Source organism: Microcebus murinus, chromosome 10 (genome assembly GCF_040939455.1).
Source record: "Microcebus murinus isolate Inina chromosome 10, M.murinus_Inina_mat1.0, whole genome shotgun sequence".
Classification (NCBI taxonomy): Eukaryota; Metazoa; Chordata; class Mammalia; order Primates; family Cheirogaleidae; genus Microcebus; species Microcebus murinus.
Window position 1 is genome coordinate 5563402 of NC_134113.1, and position 21807 is coordinate 5585208.

General features: G+C 38.4%; 1 protein-coding gene across 1 annotated transcript in view; it reads left to right on the forward strand.

Moving 5' to 3' along the window:
• EFCAB6 (EF-hand calcium binding domain 6) overlaps nt 1-21807 on the forward strand; it is a 244799-nt gene that overhangs the window by 96098 nt on the left and 126894 nt on the right. The window contains exons 12-13 of the mRNA XM_012757712.3: nt 12775-12885; nt 17543-17651. Of these exons, the coding sequence (XP_012613166.2) occupies nt 12775-12885; nt 17543-17651 (220 nt within the window). The remainder of the gene's footprint in view (nt 1-12774; nt 12886-17542; nt 17652-21807) is intronic.

The window sequence follows — 21807 nt, forward strand, 5'->3', positions numbered from 1 at the left end:
GTTATTTTTAAAAAATACTCAATATCTAGGGCTTAAATTAAAAATCTAATAGTTTGGTAATAAGGTATAAAATCTTGATCCAAATGATACTTTAAAACTTTAAAATCTGTGTGTATTTTAATAAAATGGTAGGCTTTAATTGCAGAGCTAACTTGACCTTTATTACTAATATGCTGTGCTTTCTTCTTTATTATTATTTTTATAGATTTAGGGGTACAGGTGTAGTTTTGTTACATGGATATATATTTTATAGTGCCGAAGTCTGGGCTTTTTGTGTGGCCCATCATCTAAATAGTGTACATTATACACATTAGGTAGTTTCTCATCCCACACCTCTCTCCCATCCACCTACCTTCCTATAATGCTGTGCTTTTCAATGTGGCTTAGCCTTTTATATATTAACAAAATAGATCTATGAAAAATAAAACCAGGGCCAAGTATGGTGGCTCACACCTATAGTCCCAGCACTTTGGGAGGCCAAGGCAGGAGGATCACTTGAGGCCAGGGGTTGAAGACCAGCCTGGGCAACATAGCGAGACCCTGGCTCTACTTTAAATAAATAAATAAATAAAACCAGTGTTTAAAAATGAAAAATGAGTTTTAAGGAAGAGTTGACAGGATAGAATAAATGCTATAACTTGTAACTTGCATATTCACTGGAAGACTGTACTTCATCCACCTGTCATGTGAGCAGGTCTTTACTCAGAAATATCTCCTGTTGAGAATTTTCCCATTCATGCTGATAACATTAGTAGTCTGGCAGAAGCTATGCAAACAGAAAAAATAAGCCATTTAGTCCAAATTATATGAAGTGCATAAGCAATATTCTGGGATACATATTCAGTTTTTATTGAAACTTTTTTGACCCACGTGTCTAGGATCTCTTCTATTTATATAACATTCTGGAAAAGGGAAAACAGTAGGGACAGAGCAGAGATGAGTGGTTAACAGGGCTGGGGCTGAGGCGAGGTGTGACTCCAAAGGAGAAACATGAGCAAGTTTGGGGGTGATGGAACCATTCTGTGTCCTGATTGTGGGCTTCTTAATTTGGACAAGCAATGGGCAGAGCTCAGGCAGGAAACAGATGGCACATTAAAAAGAGCGATTGAAATGAGTTTCTTAAAGGGTCTTTTACCCAAGTGAAGGTCGGATTAAGTGAGATCAGTAGTTGGGGAAGTATCTCAGTGCTAGGAGCAGTGGGAAGGGCTGAAGGGGCAGGGGAGGGAATAAGTACTGGGGTGAATGAGAGCTGTGGCTGAGGAGAGGGTGGCTCAGCAGGAGGTCAGGACTTGCAGAGGAGGTTGTGACCGCTACCAAGCTGCAGCCAGGCAGGCAGGGGCCAGGGAAAGAAATAGCTCACCTTCTCCCTGGTCTGATTACTCTGTGGCGTATTGTCACTATTACTCCTGAACTGCCGCTGTAGGAGAACGTTTCCTGGCAGAAGCTTAGGCCTTTGTAAGGAAACACAGTCTGTCAGTCAGTTGCCCAGCAGAGAAGCAGTCAGGGGGAATAAGTCCCCCAACTGCCTTTCAGCCTATTCTCAGGTCTCAGTGCCTCTCATTGATAAACCCAAACAGAAGCCAGAGGGCAATGTAAGTAACGCAGTCTGGAGGTCATCCTGTGTGCACAGAGCATGGCGGAGGCGGTGGGTGGGAGAGGGACTCCCGGGCAGAAGTGAGACCCAGCACAGTGGCTTCTTCAATTCTTCCTTGTGGTGGAGGGCAGAGATGTCGAGTGCAGTCGCGGAAGGCAAGCAGGTTTCTGTGCAGGCTGGACAAAATGGCTGAGTCCGACTTTGCTGGTGTTTCAACACCTGCAGTTAGGGGCCAGGATGCTTCTCAAACATTTTGAAGATGCATATAAAATCTCAAGGGAAAATTGTTCATGTGATTTTTATTTTCATTTGTTACTCATCTCTTCCTACCTAATAATTATATTCTCATTTTGATTCAGTTGAGAATAATGTTTCTCTAGAATATTTTCAAGCACAGTTGTAATGCAAAAACAGCCTTCAATGTTAAATAAATTTGTGAAAAGTCAGATTTAGTAGGTTTTGTTTCTGTAGGACATCTCATAGGTATTAATATGTTAGCTGAGCATCACAAGCACCCATGAGGTGGATATGTGGTATTTCCCAAACTTATTTTGTCACAGAACAACGGTGCCCTAGATGGCCAGTGTTCGCAATGTCTCAGCTCCCCTGTGTTCCTACTGCCCCAGTCTGCTTCAGGCCTCACCTCCCCTCTCCTAGACCCATGGTTCTGAATTTTGGTGTCATGGCACACTGGTATGGACCCGTGTGTTGTGAAGTGTGGAATGTGTTGCAAGAGATTTGTTGTTTACCAATAATAAAGTTTCAATATGCAAGTGATTCTGTCTTCTGATAAAGTACAGTGCTTCTCCCTGAAGTAACACCACTTTCAACTACTTGAAGGGGCAGGTTACAGCTAACGTTAGAATGTGCCTGTAACCTTGGCAGTGTGTGTGCATGCACACGACTGTACCAAGCTAGTGGGATGAACAAACAGTTGTGGGGGCGGAGGAGAGAGGGTTGTGGGGGGCAACTCGTCCAGGCAAAGCAGAGAGCAGCTGGGACCAGCACAGTGGACGAACAGTCACAGTGTAGACGGAGACTCACCACACCTGCCATTCCTTCCACCCTCCACACACAGTTCAAGCCTCCATCTCAGGGACTTTGGTCAGTCCAGCACTTTCCCCCCTCTCCTAGAATTTATTTGGCTTTCTGAGGGATTTTTATTATCTTGTTTAGTCTCCTCTGTGGCCTTCTGTGACGTGTAAATCTTGACCCTGTGAATGCTGTGCTCCCTGGGGCTCTGTGGCCTCTGGTGGAGCCCCATGGTCTCCCTTCAGAAGCTCCCTAGAAAGGCAGGGTTCGTGGGGCCTGGGGAAGAGGATGCTGAAACCATGGAATGTGCTCGTTCTTACCCACACTCACTATTACATCAGAAACAAATAAATCAGTTGCAGATTGTGATGCTTGCTACGAATCAGATAGGCTGGGGAGAGAGAGAGAAACAGGGCAGAGGTATAAACTATGTTGTGTTTTTTTCCACAGAATATTGTCAGGAGAATTTTTCATGTCTTCAAGAAACCTTTCAAATTAATTTTTAATGGCTGTACAATGTTTTGTTAACCCTTGAATCAAAATGTTTGAACATTAAGGTTTACATTACTCATTGCTAAAGTGCACTTCCGAAAGGTGTTAATTTGTCCTCACAGGGCTGCTCACGAGAGCTCTTTGCCAGCACTCAGCATTGCCCTTTTACGTACTCGCTGGTTTGCCAGGGAAAGCACAGTTCCTCGCTGCTGTTTTGCTTTGCATGTCCTTGATTGCTATTGAGGTTGCACCTTTTTCGTGTTTAAAATTTCGTATACTTCCTCCATAAACAATTGTTTGTTTATATCCTTTGTTCATTTTCTGTGTTTAACAAGTGTTTACCCTAGCTTTATGGAGATACAAATTATATAAAGTAAAATTCATTTATAAGTGTATAGTATAATGAATTTTGGCAATTATAAGTATTTATGTAACCACTGCCACAGTGGAGATACAGAACAGTTCATTACCGTAAAATTTTACTTTTGCCTTTCATAATTAATTCCCTCCTGTGACTCTCATCTCCAGGACCATTGATCTGCTGTCTGTCACTGTCACTGCAAGTTTGCCTCTATTAGCAGTTCTCATACATGGAACCCTACAGTATATAGTCTTTTGTGTTTGAGTACTTTCACTCACCATGTTTTTAAGATTTGCCCATGTTGTTGCATATTTCAACATTTCATTAACGTTTTGCTGAGTAGTATTCCCTGATATTGATATACCACAATTTGTTCATCTCCTCACCAGTTGATGGACATTTGGGCTGTTTTCAGTTTGTGGTCATTGTGGAGGACACTGCTAATAGCATTCACCTACAAATCTTTGTGTGGACATGTATTTTCATTTTTGTGGGTAAAATTAGTGGGTTGTACGGTGAGTGTCTGTTTAAATTTATGACACTATCAAACTGCTCTCTAAATGACTGTACTGTTTGCAATTCCACCAGGAACGCGTGAGAGTTACAGAAGTTACACATTCTCACCAACACTTGGTACTACCACTCTTCCTAATTTTAGCTGTTCTGGTGGTGTGTAGAGTTACCTCCTTCTGTTTTCAATTTGCATTTTCCTGATGACAAATGATGTTGATCCCCTTTTCATGTGATTATTGGCCATTCATATATCTTCTTGTTAAGTATCTTATTAAGTATCTGTACAAATCTTTTGTCCATTTTTATTGGGTTGTTTGTTTTCCTATTATTGATTTGTGAATTCTTCTTATGTTCTGGGCATGAGCCCTTTATCAGATATATGTTTTTAAAATATTTTCCCTCCATGTGCTTTGCTTTTTCATTTCTTTAACTCTGTCTTTTGAAAGCTTTTGATTTTTATAAAGTCTATTTTAAATATTTTGGGGGTAATTTTTTGGAAGCCCATTTACAGAAATCTTTTCTAACCTATTATCACAAGGATTCTTTCCTATGCTTTCCTAATAGAAACTTTCCTAATAAAAACTTTCCTAATAGAAAGCATAGGAAAGTTTAATAATTTTAGCTCTTATATTTAGGTCTGTTTCTAATTTATTTTTGTATATGGTGTGAGGTAAGGGTCAAAGTTCATTTTGTTCCTGTACAGACATCCAGTTGTTCCAGCGCATTTATTGAAAAGGCTGTCCTTTCTCCTGTGAATCATTTTGTTTCTTTGTTGAAAATCAACTGACCATGTAAGTGTGAGTATATTTCTGGACTCTCTAGTCTCTTATATTAATCTACAGATCTATTCTTACATTAATACCACACTTTCTTGATTACTGTAGGTAAATACCTAAATCTTGAAATTAGATTGTGTAAATCTTCCAAACTTCTTTTTCTCTTTCAAAAATTGTTTGACTATTCTAGGTTCTTTGGCTTTCTATACATTTATTTTAGAATCAGTTTGTCAAAATGTTTTTTCAAAAGCCTGCTAGAATTTTGATTATGAATACTACTGTGAATTACTACTTTAACAATTTAACAATTGCCAATTTAACGATATTAAGTTTTTCACTCTGTAAAAATGGTTCATTTATTTAGGTCTTTAATTTCCCTAGGCAAAGTTTTATTGTTTACGATGCTCAGATCTTGCACATATTATCTTAAATTTATTCCTAATAATTTTTATTTTTTGATACAATTGTTCATGGAATTTAAATTTTTTCATTTTCCAACTATTTACGGCTAATCAGAAATACAGCTGATTTTTGTATATTGACTTTGAATACTGTAACCTTACTAAATTCACTGATTACTTAGTTCTAAAATTTTATTATAGATTTCCTAGTGTTTTCTAAATACACAGTCTCATTGCCTGCAAATAAAGGCAAGCTTAATCTTCCTTTCCAATTTGTATGTCTTTTATTTCTTTCTCTTACCTTATTTTCCTGGCTAGGACGGTTTTATTATCTAGGCAGTTTACTGGCTAGGACTCACGAGGACCTTCAGCACTATGCAAAACAGAAATGGTTATATGAGACGTCCTTGCCTAGTCCTCATCTGAGGTAGGAAGCACTCCATCGTGCACCATCGAGTATGATGTTAGCTATGAGTTTTTTTGTAGCTGCCCTTTATTAGTTTAAAGAATTCCTTTTTATTCCTTGTTTGCCAAAAGTTTTTATCATGTAGGTTGAATTTTGACAAATGTTTTTTCTACATCTTGTCTCATGATCGTGTAGTTTTTCTCCATTATTCTATTACGGTGAATTACATTGATTTTCAAATGTTAAGCCAGCCTTGCATCCTGGGATTAAATCTCACTCAGTGATAACATATTATCCTTTTTATATATTGTTTGATCTTATCTGCTAAATTTTGTTAAGCATTTTTTTTCACAAGTGATGTTTGTCTAACGTTGCCTTTCCTCATAAAATCTTTGTCCAGATTTGAGATCAGAGTAACACCTACCTCGGAAAATGTGTTGGAAAATGTTTCCTACCTTGGAAAATGTGTTGGGAAATGTTTCCTTCCTGAACTCTGCTTTCTGACAGGCATTATTTATATTCCTTAAATGTTTGATAGAATTCACCTAAGAACCCATTTAGGGCTGGAGTTTTCTTTTTGGGAATGTTTTAAATCACAAATTCAATTTTGAAAAAGTTAATATAGAACTATTTAAATTTTTTCTTCCTTCTTGGGTCATTTTGATAATTTGTGTTTTTCAACAAATTTTATTTCATCTTAATTGTCAAATATATTGGTATAACACTATTCATAATATTCCCGTATTATCCTTTTTAAATATAACCTTCTTATTTTAGAACAGTTTCACACTTATAGATTATTGTGAAGATAGTACAGAGAATTTCAGTGTACTGCACACTCAGGTTCCCCTATTATCATCTTTCATGAACATGGTACATTTTTCACAATTGATGAACTAATATTGATACGTTGTTATTACCTAATGTCCATAATTTATTTATATTTTCTCAGTTTTTCCCTGACATCCTTTTTCTGTTCCAGGATATCATCTAGGATGCTCCGTTACACTTAGTAGTCGTGTGTTCTTAGTCTCCTCTTGATTATGACTTACTCAGGATTCCCTTATATTTGATGATCTTTCAAGTTTTGAGGATTGTAGGTATTTTAAAGATAGTACTGAACCTATTTGCTGTCAATTGGAACACATTTCTTTTCATGTCTTTCTCCCACAAATTTAATGCTTTTTTTCATCTTAACTAAGTGCTTATCATGCACTGTGGCCATAACTTTTGCAGTTTAAGGTACAACGGCTAAACTAATGTGAATTTCTTTTTCCCTCTTCACAATTTAATGGATAGAAGATTTTTTTTCCTACCATAGATCTTAGCAACCTCAATATATGATTTGTTCTTCTTTCCTTATTAAGTCAAGAACTTTCACCTTCTTACTTAAAGGCTTGTTTTTGGCATATCTGAATTACTAGCATCACTACTCTGGTACTTTGGGGCCATTATTAAGTAAAATAAGGGTTACTTGAACACAGGCACTATGGTATCATGACAATAGATCTGATAACTAAGACAGCTGCTAAATGACTAAAGGAGAGGAACATATACAGTGTGACTAGGCTGGGCAAAGGGATGATTCACATGCCAGGCAGAATAGAACAGGACAGTGTGGGGTCAAACTTATGATTGTTCCCTTCTGGAATTTTCCATTTAATATTTCAGACTGTGGTTGACTGTGAGTAACTGAAACCATGGAAAGTAAAACTGTGGATAAGAAGGGGAACTACTATGGATATTATATATATTATATCTACCTATGTTATAAACCCCACAAGACACTGTTACTGTTTTTTGCTTTAATCAGCTAGAAAGAGATTAAGAAGAAAAAAGAAGAAGAAAATTTTTGGTATTTTCAGATATTTACCACGTCTGAGACTTTTTTGGTTTCTTTCTGGCGAGTCAAAGTCTTCATCTGCTATCATTTCCCTTCAGCCTGAAGAACTTCCTTTATTGAGGTATAAATGTGCTAATTATGGATTCCCTTAGTTTCATTTTATTTAGAAATGTCTTTATTTTGCTCTCATTTTTGAAGGATATTTTCTTAGATGGAAAATTTTTGAGTAACTTTTTCCTTTCTTCTTGGCACTTTATGAAGTTGTTCCACATCTTTTGGCTTCCATTGTTTTAGGTGAAAAGTCATCTGTTACATTGTTTTCCTCTTGTATTTAATGGGTCATTTTTCTTTTGTTGCATTCAAGATTACCCTTTAAATTTGACTTTCAACTCAGTAATTACAATGTGCCTTGGCATGGCCTTTTTAACACATATTATACTTGGTATTTGTTGTGTATCTTAAATCTATAAATGTAGATCATTAATCACATTTGGGGAAATTTTGGCCTTTATTTTCTCAAATAGTTTTTCTGTTCCATTCTTTTTCTCCTTTCCTTCTGTGACTTCAATTACATGTATGTCAGACTATCAGGTATTATATATTAATAGCATGTTTTTGAATCTCTGTTCATTTTATAAATATGTGTATATTCTGTATTCTTCATGTTGGATGGTTTCTGGTGATCTGTATTTAAGTTCATTCATTCTTTGCCCTTTCCATTCTTTTCTTAAGTCCATTGAGTGAATTTTTATTTATATAGTATATTTTTCTGTTCTAGAATTTTTGTGTAGTTCTTTTTATTATGCCCATTTCTCTGCTGAGATTTCCTATCTTTTGATTTATTATGGGCATATTTTCATTTATTTCACTGAGGATAGTTATAATCATTGATTTTAAAATCCTCTGTGTTAATGCCAATATTTGAGTTATCTTAGTTGATTTCCATTGTTCCTTAGCACATGTTTCGGTTTTCTTGTTGTTCTCATGTGGTATAATTTTGGAATGTATCCTGGATAGTTGAAATGTTAAATTGTAGAGACTCTAAATTTGGTTATTTTTTCCCCCCAAAGAATGTTGTTTCTTTTATTTTAGTAGGAAATTGTCTTGGTTGGACTCAAAGTAAACACTCTGTTTCTTGAGTGTCTACTGTGATCTTAGTGCAGATCTTTTGTGTTTAGCTAAGCTGTTCTGAGTATGTTCCAAACATCTGAGGTTCAGGAGCCAGTCAGAAATGTAGTGAGATAGAATTTGGGGATCCCTCCTTGACTCTTTCCCTTCCAGGATTTCTTCTTTCTCTCTGGTGGCCATGGTTTACCTGGGATTGGTCTTCTAGTTTTCCAAGACATAAAGGCTTCTTTTTTTTCTTAAACTGGTACCCTTGCCACCCTTCATGCTGCAGTACCTCCATAGCCCTTGGCTAAAAGCATTGGAAATACCCCCCACATTTCTACTCCTCTTAGCATGGATTTTGCATCAGAGCTTGTCTGCTCTGTTCAGCTCTCAGGTAGCTGCTTTTGGTATTATGCCCAGAGTTTATTGTGATTATTTGCTGGAGAGTTGGTCCAAGAGGATCTTACTCTGTCATTACTGGGAGAAGTCAAGTTATAGTATTATCATATTAATTTGTATAAGTACTTTATGTTTTAAGAGTATTGAAATTTTATTTTACATATTTATGATAGATAACTTTGATGATCTGTTGTTTGGCTTTTAAATTTTGTTTAGTATTTATGGTATACAGACATCTTGTATTTTGATGTAATTAAATAGGTAAGATTGAGATTTACTCTCAAGTTTTACTTAAAAATTCATTCTTATTCAAGGAGCAGATAAGTATATACCTGGATTTTCTTCTAGTTTTTCAGTAGTGATAGGTTTTAGATTTAACTTTTTAATCCCTTTTGAATTTATTTTAGTATATGGTACCAAGTGAAGATCTCATTTGATATTTTTACCAAAGAGCAAGGCCATTTCTTAAATATAATATATTGAAGCTGATTCTATTTTTAATAGCAGCCATGTGTTTCCATTATAGAAAATTAATTTTTAACTTACTGAAATTTAAGATGAAACAATATAATATTGACAAACTATATCAGAGTAGTGGGCAAAGTTTGAGGAACAAAGACTTAATAAGAAAGATGAAACATTTTTTGTATGTGAATAGTAGTACATCAAACCAAGGTCACAAATTAAATGTGGCCCTGTAGGCCTAACAAAATCAGTGAACTAATCTCTGTCTCTCTTTCTCATGGCTGCGTACACAGTGCTAGCAGCAGAAGTAGAAATAATAACCATTTATGAAATATTAGCTGCTATAATTATAATCATAGTAAAAGTACTATAGATGTGTTAGATGCTATAATAATAACAATAAATAATGATGAATGCAATAAAGGAAGGATATGTATACTATGAGAGTCTGATAGAGGAGCTAGCATTGGCTTGGAAATCAGGGAAGGCTTCCTTGAGGAAGCAATGATTAAGACTTGAAGGAGGAGTAGAATTAACCAGTAAGTATAGGGAATAGGTAGTGATTGGGGGATGTGTCAGTTGGCAAAGGAATCAACGCGCCTAAGAGACCTAGGGCAGGGAGCACAGCCCTTTTGAAGAACTGGGAGACCAACATAGCTGGAGCTAAGAGAGCCAGAGGACTGTGCATGCCGTGGATGAGGCTAGAGAGGTGAGCAGGGCCAAACTATGCAGGCTTGCAAGTTTCAGAAGGATTTTAGTTTTCATCTTAAGAGCAATGGGAGGCGTGGAAAGATTTTCAGCAAGAGAGTAATCTGATCAGATTTGCATTTCAAGAAGACAAGGCAGGCAGAGGTATGGAAACATATTGGAGGAAGGCAATAGTACAAGGACACCAAGGTACAAGGAGACCAAATAGGAGATTATTGCAATAATCCAAGTGAAAGAAGATTGTAGTTTGGTACTATATGTGGATGTATGAATGGGTGGATAGCTGGCCAGCTGGCTGGATATGTAATCTAAGTTGTAGTGGCAAGACTAATGGACTATAATCTTAAAGCAACTTAAGTTTATTTCTCATTGCCCATTGGAATCTGCTCAATTGGATTAATTCTTTTGCCCCTAGACAAAAACATGAGCCAACCTTGATTTTTCAGATTTGTCTCGTATCATACAAAGAGCCTCAGTTTAGTAATGCAACAGCCAGTCTCACATACAGTCAGAGCCACAGACTTGATTTAATTGTGAATTGTGCCCACTCCCCCAGTTGGGGCTCTTGCCAGGCAGGAATGAAGGGGGCCTGATGGTTGCTTTTCCCTTTCCCTGCTTTGCACGTCTCTTCCTCCCTCATCTTGTAAGCTCTGTTTCTGACACCTCCAGGAATTGAAATACACAGAGAAAGCAGAGACAGAAAGGGCAGCATGAAAGTTCTCACTTGACTGGCATTGCTGTGAGCTGGAAGCTGTGTTCTCAGGACCTAACAAGCGCTTATAGGTGTTTCCTTTCGTGAGTTCCTTTGTTGGTTCTTTTGGATTTCACATTTGATGAAGGCAGATTCATCCTTTGCCCAGCTAATTGCTCATTCCCTTCTCGGTCCCTGGGAATGTGGGAATAGAGGAGGAAAAACTTCTCTTTCAAGGTGTGTTCATTCCTCCAGAATGAACACATCATCCTCCAGAACGGTGTATTTGTGTGTGCGCATATTCTCTCTCTCACGTGACCCACATCTGATCCATGTGAAATTATTAGAGCAAATCAACCAACAGCCCCCTCAACGGTCCCCCCAGTCAACCAATCCCCCTTCTTTTTCCCCAGTGGCTAGCCAGCTCATCTCTCACCCACAAGATTCCTGTGTGGGAGTCAGGCACCAGCACATCTTACCCCCCATTGCAGGGGACAGGTCAAGCTCCCCAAGTGGAGCCAGTTCTTGTCACAAAGCTTCAGGTGATGAATAGATATCCTTTCCCCTATCCTTTGTGCTGGGGTTGGGACTCGGGCATACCAAAAGATTTTCTCCAAAAATCCTCTCTCTTATCCTCTATTTTCTGGACTTTTTAGTACCTTAGGTGTAGGTAAAGAGTTTAAGTTCCTCTAACCAGTTCCCTCTCAGCTACAATCAAAACACAGCAGTCTGTCTGATGTCCACTTCAGTATCTCCTATCTGTTATCCAAGGATCTCAGCCAAAACTACGTTTTGCCATCCTGTTACGGAAGGATGGATGCTGCTTAACCTGTAAGTAACATACACGGTAGGTCAGGTGTCCCGCCTACAGTAGAGGCTTTTCAATCTATTAGCCTTAATCCTCATAATAACATCCCCAGAAGAGAGTATTGTTCTCATGATGAGAAGGATGGAGAATCAGAATAGCGAGCAGCTTCCCTGAGGTCACATCAGCAGTGCAGGAGCAGGGATTTGCACTCTGGTCTTTCTGAGCGGCGCCTGTGCTCACATCAGGTTGCTCCTGCTGGCACCTTGTAGCTCAGAAACTATTGGACTCTACACTATGGGACCATATGAACTTTGGAAGTTTGTTTTTGAACAATTTTCTAATTACTTATTCTTGCTAAGACTTTAAATCTATACTAGTTTTCTATTGCTTCCATAACAAAGTACACAAGCCTAGTGACTTAAAACAACACAAATTTATTATCTTAATGTTTGGTAGGTTAGAAGCCCAACATGGGTCTCACTGGGCTAAAATCCAGGTTTCAGCAAGGCTGTGTTCTTTATGAGGGGTCTGGGGGCAATTACATTTCTTGCTTTTTGCAGTTTCTAGAAGCCACCTGCATTCATTTATTTGTAGCCCCTTCCTCCATCTTCAGAGCCAGCCATGTCACATCTCTGGCCCTTCTGTCATCACACCTTTTTATGGCTGCAGCTGGGGAAAGTTCTCCCATTTTAAGAACTTATTTGATTAAATTGGGCCCACCTGGATAACCCAGGCAACTCCATTTCAAGGTCCACCCTTAATCACATCTACCAAGTCCCTTAGTACAGGGAATGTATCCTTAGATTCCCAGGATGGTGATGTGGACACTGTGAGGGCCGTTGTCCTGCCTACCACAATAATTGAGTTCTTCAAATAATTAATTTGAAAAAATTGTTGTACAGACATTAGAATTTTAATCAAATTCATTTGTTTCTTCATTCAACGTATGCTGCCACTAACAGAATAGAGAGTCATGGAGGTGTGTAATCAGTTTGATTTTTCCTTGCTTTTAAAAATTCAATTTATAGTACTATTTTACTAAATGATTTTGTTTACCTGAGATGTGAAACTTCATATAAATTCATTGCTGTCATTTTCAATTCAGTATTAAGCATCTAATCCATACAATGCTATAGAAAAATGTTTAAAATAATATTTTTGTTTTTAAAATCCAGATTTGGACTTAAACCCACCACAAAAATCAATTGGAAGCAATTTCTAACATCATCTTTTGAGCCTCGGGAGTTGGATATTAGCAATATGGTTCCCCCGAGAAAAAGAAATGGGTATGTAAAAAAACAAAAAACCAAATTTTAGTTACACACATTACACACATTCTCTAATCTTTTACATTAGAGAATATCCAAGTTATTTTTTCATCATTTATTGAATGACCAATTAGTCTCCACTGGATAATTGCCAGCTTTTACATAGCGATTTTACAGTTTATAAATTATTTTTGATACATTTTTCTTATTTAAGATGGCCTTCAACTATAAGGTTGGTATAATTACTATTTCAATTTCTAGATGAGAAAAATAAGACTACAAGATCTTCACTTAGTCACCTGCTCAGTGTGCAGTGGAGCCCAAGGCTCTGAGTATGCCCATAGCTGCTGCTGCTGAGCTCCAGGTTCTTGCAAAATTGTGTATAAACATGTGCTTGTTAAGTGTTGTATGGAAAGGAACAATATTATTCATTTGTTTCCAGCCACTCTCTGCGTGGCATATATATCATGAGTCATGGGGATTATTTGTCTTGGACATCATCCTTTCTGTCTCGTTCTCACATCTATTATAACTTCATATTTACGATATCATGTAAATTGTGGTGGGGGCCCCAAAACGCAAAAAAGTACTTAGTAATATGCCATTTAGAATTTAGACTTTTGCTCTAGGAAGTATTTTGTTTATGTTGAGGTTCATCCTGGATTGCTCGCCCCCTATGAATCCTAAGGAAAAAACCAGGCTTTATAATCTTGGTACATTCATTGAAAGCATTATGCTCCATTGTAAAGTAAAATATACCACATTTCATGGGTCCCATCCTTGTCTCAGGTATTTATGAATATTTAATGAACTGCTCTCATTACCAGCCTTCCAGGTATTCAGAGCCTTCAGAGCTCATTGCTCCTGGGATGCAACTCTGTGAATTCATTTTCTTTTTTCTTTTTTTTTTTTAGACAGAGTCTTGCTCTGTTGCCCCAGATGGAGTGCAGTGGCATCAGTCTAGCTCACAGCAACCTCAAACTCCTGGGCTCAAGCCATCCTCCTGCCTCAGCCTCCCGTGTAGCTGGGACTACAGGTGTACACCACCATGCCCAGCTAATTTTTCTATTTTTAGTAGAAATAGGTTCTTGTTCTTGCTCAGGTTGTTCTCAAACTCCTGAGCTCAAGCAATCGTCCTGTCCTGGCCTCTCAGAGTGCTAGGATTACAGGTGTGAGCCACCATGCCCAGCCGATTTACTCTCTTAAGTGAGGTTACTTCTGTTTCTTTATAATTTTCTTGTCTGATAGTATCTTATCTAGAGCTGTCAGAATTTTAAAGTTCTATTTACTTTAAAGTTGTGGTGCTCAACTAGGGGCAGTCTTGCTTCCCAGGAGACATTTGGCAACGTCACGAGACATTTTTGGTTATTACACTGGGGTTGGGGATGCTACTGATGGGAGATGATCATAATCCTGAAAGACAACAATCTGAATGACATAATCCTGGAAGATGAAAATCCATAAAGTCTAAAATCTTTAAAATCACAATCCTGAAAGATCAAAATCCTGACTATATAATTCTAGGAAAGCTAATTTAAAAATTCTTCAGAAGATATTTATTTACATTTTTAAAAGTGGATTTATTTGAGAAACATATAAGGACACAAGAGAACGCTTCATAGGAAACTTTACACAATAAAATAGGCAATAATACCTTACATATTTTTGCAGACATAAATGCTCAAGTATACTAATATTGGGTGCAGGGGTATGATAGTTACGAGCAGACAAATTGAATTCATTAAAAATAGGTCAAAATGGAAATGTATAAGCATATTACTATGGTTGGTAATTGTGTACATCCAGCATAATAACTGTGGTCATCTGAAATATTGTGATGGACAACCTAAGTCTTTTGACAAGATCCATCAAAATCTGAGATGGTGTTTCGTGAAAATCCCAGGACAGTACAGAAAAACTGCCCCCAAAACTGATAGTGAATCAAGAGACCAAAGAGTGACTCTGACAAGTCATTGGTGAGTTAGATGAATTTGATAGAGGTTACTTATTTAGAGCACTTGCTTCTGGATGGCACAAGAATTTCTTCCACAGGAACTTTTTTGCATGCAAAATCCACATCTGCCCACCCTGTGGTGTTGCCTTAAATCTCTTCCCAATGAGTAATGCAAAGTTTTTACATTGTGCCTTTGCTTGGTCACAGTGAAACATATCACACCAGTGCAGTACTATTGTTATCAAAAGTTCAGCACTTGTCCCCAAGGCTGAACGAATGAGGCCAAGTGGTTTGAGGAAAAGGAAACAGAAGTTTATTAATTTGCCAGCAAATGAGGAGGATGGCAGACTCTCATCTTAAAGAACCACCATCCCCTCTTTAAGCAGAAAAACAGGGTTTTTAAAGGGGGTTTTCAGCTTCAGGCTATTGCTGTTTAACTATAGCATCTCTGATAAAGATGATCTCATGACATCTGCCTGGATAATTCTGTTGGACTATCTCCTGTGATTTAAGATACTATGAAACAGAGAACACCCTTCTGCCCCTCTGATTACTGGCCTCCAGCAGGAACGTAAATTTTAATTCTTCAAAAAGGGTGAGGGGTTTTAAAGAGACAACTCGTAAAACATTTTGCCCTTTTTGGGATCCTAACTTCCGTTATACCATCATCATAATGCTGTCATGCAACCCATGTTATAGTAATGACATTACAGTTTTCCCCTACATGAGGATTTTCGCATTACAGTTAGCTAAAGGGCACTTTGGACAATCAAACAGTTCTAAGGCAATCAGGCCCTGTTAGAACCCACCATTTCAAACACGAAAATGCTGGGCACTTTTCCCAGGCCCAGTAGTTATCTTGGTACCTGCTTCATCTATTTTGTAACAATTTTGTTGAGCACTCCAGGCCAGCACGATGTTTCTGTGATGTGGTAGGGAACTTGGGTTTTCCCTCAGGTGCGTCACCACCACATACTGCAATTGCCCAAAGAGCCAAGAATTTGAGAAAGTTTCTCTTCACAAATGTAGATTTATAAAATGAAGTTTGAACATTTTTATGCACATGTACACTGCTTACACACAAAGTCAATGATGCGATAATGCACTTTGGTAGAGTCAAATTTCTGATGTCCAAGACAGCAGAAGAAAAGTCTGTCCACGGGCTCTCAGAGAGAGACCAGTTTGCCTTCTGTGTTCTCTCTGGGGCCCCAGCTGATTGGACGGTGCCTGTCAGCATCGAGGACAGATCTTCCCCACCCAGTCCACTCAGGAAACATCTTCACAGACATACTCAAAATCATGCGCTACCAGGTTCCTAGGCATTCCTTAACCCAGTCAAGTTGACACCTAAAATTAAGTCCACAAATCTTCTCCTTGTCAACTTGGCACACATATGCATCTCCTTAAACCATACTTAATTTTCAAATAAAGACAAGGTAATACTTCCACCTATTATGATACAACTACCATACGTATAAGTGAAAAGACACTAAGCCCTTCCCCAGAATTCAGCTTTTAGGGTTTCAACATTCAGGGTTTTAATCTTTCAGGATTGTGATTTTTGAAATTTTAGACATTAGGGTTTTAGATGTTAGGGATTTTAGACTTTAGGGATATTGATCTTTTTGGGATTTCAACATTTGGGATTATGGCATTTGATATTGTGTCTTTCGGGATTATGATCCAAACCTGCTACTGTTATCTAGGGATAGAGGCCAGGGACCCTGCTCAGCATCCTATAGTGAGTACCCCATAAAAGAGAGTTATCTGGGCCCAATTTCAGTAGTACTTGGTAGCAGTCTTTAGAAAAACTAGGTTCCAATGAGTCACAGGAGGAACTCAGACTCAGTAAACCAGAGTATGTTTCTGACAAGTAGTGGGGTGTATTGTTTATGTTTTTACACAACTGGAAAAAGCTAAGATGGCCATGTAGATGCGGCAACAAAAATCCCCAAATGTGAGAATGGTTCCACAGGTAAACTGATTCACTGTCATTATTTAGTGGGAAATGTTTGACTGTGTAATTGAACACTGAGAAAAGGAAGCAGCAAACAGTATTTTGTTATGAGATTCTGGCAGTCTCCCTTTCTGAGCGGAGTCTACACTGAAGTTGATTTTGATTTCCAGAGGGGACAATCATGGCCTTCAAGAGCACACAGGTAGACTGATGGCGATGAAAGAAAGAGGCAACAGAGGGAGAGGGCCTGGCAACGTAGGTGGCCATGGCCTTTCCATTGGCGATGGAAAGGGAGAGCTCATAAAGACTGCTGTCCTCACAGCTTTGAGTCTGGAATTTGTGCCCTTGGTCATCGCTGGATGAGTGTGCTACAGTCTGCTGCCCATAAAGGAGGAGATGGTTCCCAGCTTCCCACTGTGGCTGAGGTCTCAGCAGTGATCCATGGTCTCTTTACTGATCTTTTTTGAGCCCAATTCACTGATTTGCACAATGGCTGACCAGAGTTGGTATAAGGGAAGGGGGTGGGGTGCAGCAGAGCTACCTGATGCCTGTGGCAAGTGCACTCCTGTCGTCTCCCTTATTAGATCTCATGCTAGCATAGTGATGGATGAGCCCACACAAGCACATTACACTTTCAGGTACAAGAGCCATCCACAAAGAAAGTGTTATTATGGTTGTTGTAAGGGTGCTTGTTTTATACATTAAGAAAGAGCAAAGTTCAAGGACATAATCTTATTTCTGTTTTTCTCCTAATCCTCTTGTAGCTTCAGCTCTAGAAATCAATCTCGCAAGAAAGATATCATCACAAAGTTATTTAGACATTCTGAAGACTGCTTTGCAGCATTGAAGAAAGCATTACTGGTGATCAATACTGTAAGATTTTGAAACCCTTCTCTGGGGAAACTACTCATTGTTTCTAAGAACGCTAACACTCAGAACAAGACCAATAAAAACTCCATATTCATTCATTTATCCACCCAACAAACATTTTTTGAGCTCCTGTTATATTGTACTGTGTGCTCAGAGATATGAACCCTGACCTCAAGAGTTGAGTCTAGTTGGGAGGAACGCATGATGTAAAATTAATTGCAATATAGGAAGATAGATGCCAATAGCAATGTGTGGCAAGATTGTTAGGAATGGAGTGACTAGTCATTGTTAACTGTGTAATTAACAAGCGGTCCAGAGCTGCTGAAACTTCTCCACCCTAACCTAGAGTTTATCAGTTCATAAGCAACTCATTGCCCATAAAGAAGCATTTTCTTAGTTCCAAAATAGCCTATTCAATTTTTTAATTGTACTACACAGGCTAATTCATGACTTTGCAACTTGCTTTTTCTTGCTTTAAGTATTAGCTCCTGTCTCACTTTAATGTTTATTTTGGAAAGTAGCATTTGCATACTTTGATACATAGCAACATTTCCCAAGTTTGTTATTTACTAAGCACATTCAGTAATTGAATATGTAGTAAATAATGAGGAGCAGGGTGAATTACTTTTCCTTAGACTCAAATAGGACTGTGTACAATTGACTTCATATGCCAGAGGAGTTCCTTAGCCTCAGCATCAGCGTCCCACAGACAGCTGACAGGGGACAGATGGGTGCGAGCATGAGGGCAGCACTCTGGGGAGAAGGCCACATTGCCTGGAGGTGGCCTCCAGGTTTGGGGTTTGCCATCTGTGCTGGAGGCTCCAGCTCCCACCTCTGTAAGCCTAGAACGCCATTGCTTGGGGTTTCCACGCACAGTGTGGATTCAGAAACGTGGGGTTCTGTGTTCCCCGGGAGATATACCTATTTTAATGAATATTTAGGTCTATATGACTTGGTCTCTCTGAATGAACAATAATACCTAATGCTTACTATGTGCCAGGTACGATCTTAGCAATTAGTTTATATACACACACTGAATCCTCTCAGCACCTCTGTGAGGTAGACATGACTGTTATCTCCATTTGACAGTTGTGGAAAGGGAACCTCAGGGCCCATAACGAGCCTGAGGCTTCCCAGCCAGAGGCGGTGGAGCGTGTGGTTCCAGAGCAGGCACACTCCAGAGTGGGCAGGGCTGCCAGGAAGTGTGCTCCCAGAACCACCTCGGGAAAGATGAATGAAGGCTTTTGTGTATTTACCCACATCAGCTTCTATTAGTATATTGAAGAAGTAATTTAATTAAAAATAGTGAAATCCGGCTGGGCGCGGTGGCTCACGCCTGTAATCCTAGCACTCTGGGAGGCCGAGGCAGGAGGATCGCTCAAGGTCAGGAGTTCGAAACCAGCCTGAGAAAGAGCAAGACCCCGTCTCTACTAAAAATAGAAAAAAATTAACCAGTCAACTAAAAATGAAAAAAAAAAAAAAAATTAGCCAGGTGTGGTAGCTCGCGCCTGTAATCCTAGCTACTCAGGAGTGTGAGGCAGGAGGATTGCTTGAGCCCAGGAGTCTGAGGTTGCTGTGAGCTAGGCTGACTCCACGGTACTCTAGCCTGGGCAACAGAGTGAGATTCTGTCTCAAAAAAAAAAAAAAAAACATACAAAAAAATAGTGAAATCTATGTTTCCTTTAACAGAGGACTGTACTAATGCTAACCACTCCAAATATTAGACTATTGAAAAGTCAGTGCTGTACTGTCCAACTGGAGATCGCTATGCAGATAGTGTAGGTTAAAAATTGAGTGCTTAGGCTGTGCTGGGTCCCGCATTGGGCACTTATGCTAAACACTCAGAGGGGTAACACAAAGCCCCTACTGCTTCTGAGCTTGCACTCTGGAGTGCCACATAATGGCAGTGGCCACCAAATGCCTTAGAGATGTGTAGTGCACGGATTCAAAGTGGGACCTTCCATCACCTCCCACCGCTGTCACCATGTGCCTTGCCACAGGGACTAGATAAGGACAGCAGGGGAGGAAGCCAGGAACAGGAGGGCTGGGTGTTTTGCCTGTTGCACAGGGCGGCCATGGGAAACAGGTCTCTCTCCTGCTGCAGAGAGGGATGTGGAATGTTTCAAAGAAAGACTGCTTTAGATCTGCTCCAAGTCATGCGTCCATTTGCTGTATGTGCTGCCTCCAGACGCTGCCACCGGCTCTGCCAGTGGACCCAACTGCTATGATCACTTACGTCTAAGTCAGGTGGCTCACTTCCTATCCCCCGGAAACAATTTGCACACTGCCTTTTTACTTACTCTTATTCTTGGTGTTATTATTTATTTGCAGCTGATGTGATTTTGTTACAAAAATTCCAAAAGACTCTTCTCATAAAACATTAGAACTAATAGAATTTAGAAGGTCATTAGATACAAGGTCATCATCCAACGACCAATATTTCTATAAAGTGCAATAAACAATTAGAAACAGAAGAATTTTTAAAATGTCATTTTTAATAACATTTTAAAAATCAAATACCTAGGAACATATTAATAAAAATGTGCAAATTTTCTTCATTGAAGACTACAAAGATTATTCACAAAAATATTATCAATGCTTCACAAACTTTCAGAAAGTATAGGAGAAAGGAACACTAACTCAATCTCTGAGGTCAATATTACCCTGACACCAAAGTCAGGCAAAGGGATCACAAGAAAAGAAAACTGCAGCCCAATATCGTTTGTGACTATAGTTACAAAAATTCTCAACAAAATATTAGTGAGCCAACTCCAGAAGTATACAGCAAGGATGCAATGCTATGACCATATGAGATTTACCCCAGGATTATAAAGTTGGTTTAACTTCAAAAAAATCCAATTAATGTACTATACAATATTAATAGAATTAAAGACAAAACTGCATGATTATCTCCATAGATACAGGAAAATAATATTTGAAAAATCCAACATCTGTTCATGATAAGAACTTTCAGCAAGCTAGGAATAGAAAGAAAATGCCTTAACCTCATAAAGGACAGTTATGATAAATTCATAACCAACAGCATAGTTAATAGTAAAAGACTGAATGTCTTTCCCCTAAGATCAGGACTGACACAGAATGCCAGCTCTTGCTACTTCTATTCAACACTGTACTTGAGTTCTATGCAGCTAGTCAGGAAAGGAAAAGAAGTAAAAGGCATCCAGATTGGATGATGGGATTGACACTTTCAGGGCGGTGTGGCCACAGACAGGCATCCAGATTGGAAAGGAAGAAGTAAGACTGTCTTTATTCACAGACATGATCTTGAGTGTAGAAAATTCTAAGGAATGTGTGAATGTGTGTGTACACACACACTGCTAGAACTAGTAAGTGAATTCATCAAGATTATAGGATATAAGATTAATATATAAAAATCAGTTATATTTCTATAAACTAGCAATGAACAATCTGAAAATGAACTTCAGAAAGCAATTTCATTCATAACAGCATCAAAAGAATAAAATACCTCAGAATAAATTTAACAAAAGAAGTGCCAGACATATACACCAAAAATTACAAAACATTTTTAAAAGAAATGTAAGAATATATAAATAAATGAAGAAATATTCCATATTAATATATGGGAAGACAATATTATTATGATGACAGTTCTCTCCAAACTGATTTATAGATTCAGTGCAAACCCTATCAACATCCCAGCTAGATTTTCTTTTTTTTTTTTTCAGTTGAAAAACTATCTTAAAATTCATGTGGAAATACAAAGGTTGAAGAATAGCGAAAACAATCTTGGAAAAGAAGAACAAAGTTAGAGTACTTAAACTTCCAGATTTTGAATCTTAGTAAAAAACTATATGATACTGTTATGAGGATAGAGGTATAGATCAATGGAACAAAATTGAGCATCCATAAATAAACCCTTAAATTTGTGATCAGTTTACTTTTGAGAAATTCAGTGGGGGAAAGGATAATATTTTCAACAGTGGTCATGGGACAATTGGATATCCATATGCAAAAAGATAAATTTAAAACCTTACTTTATACCATACACACATAGACCTAAATAAATGTAAAAGCTAAAATAATAAAATCCTTGCAAGGAAAACGTATGTATATTTTAGGCAAACATTTCTTAGATGTGACAACAAAAGCATGATCCATAAAAAAATAAAATAAATAC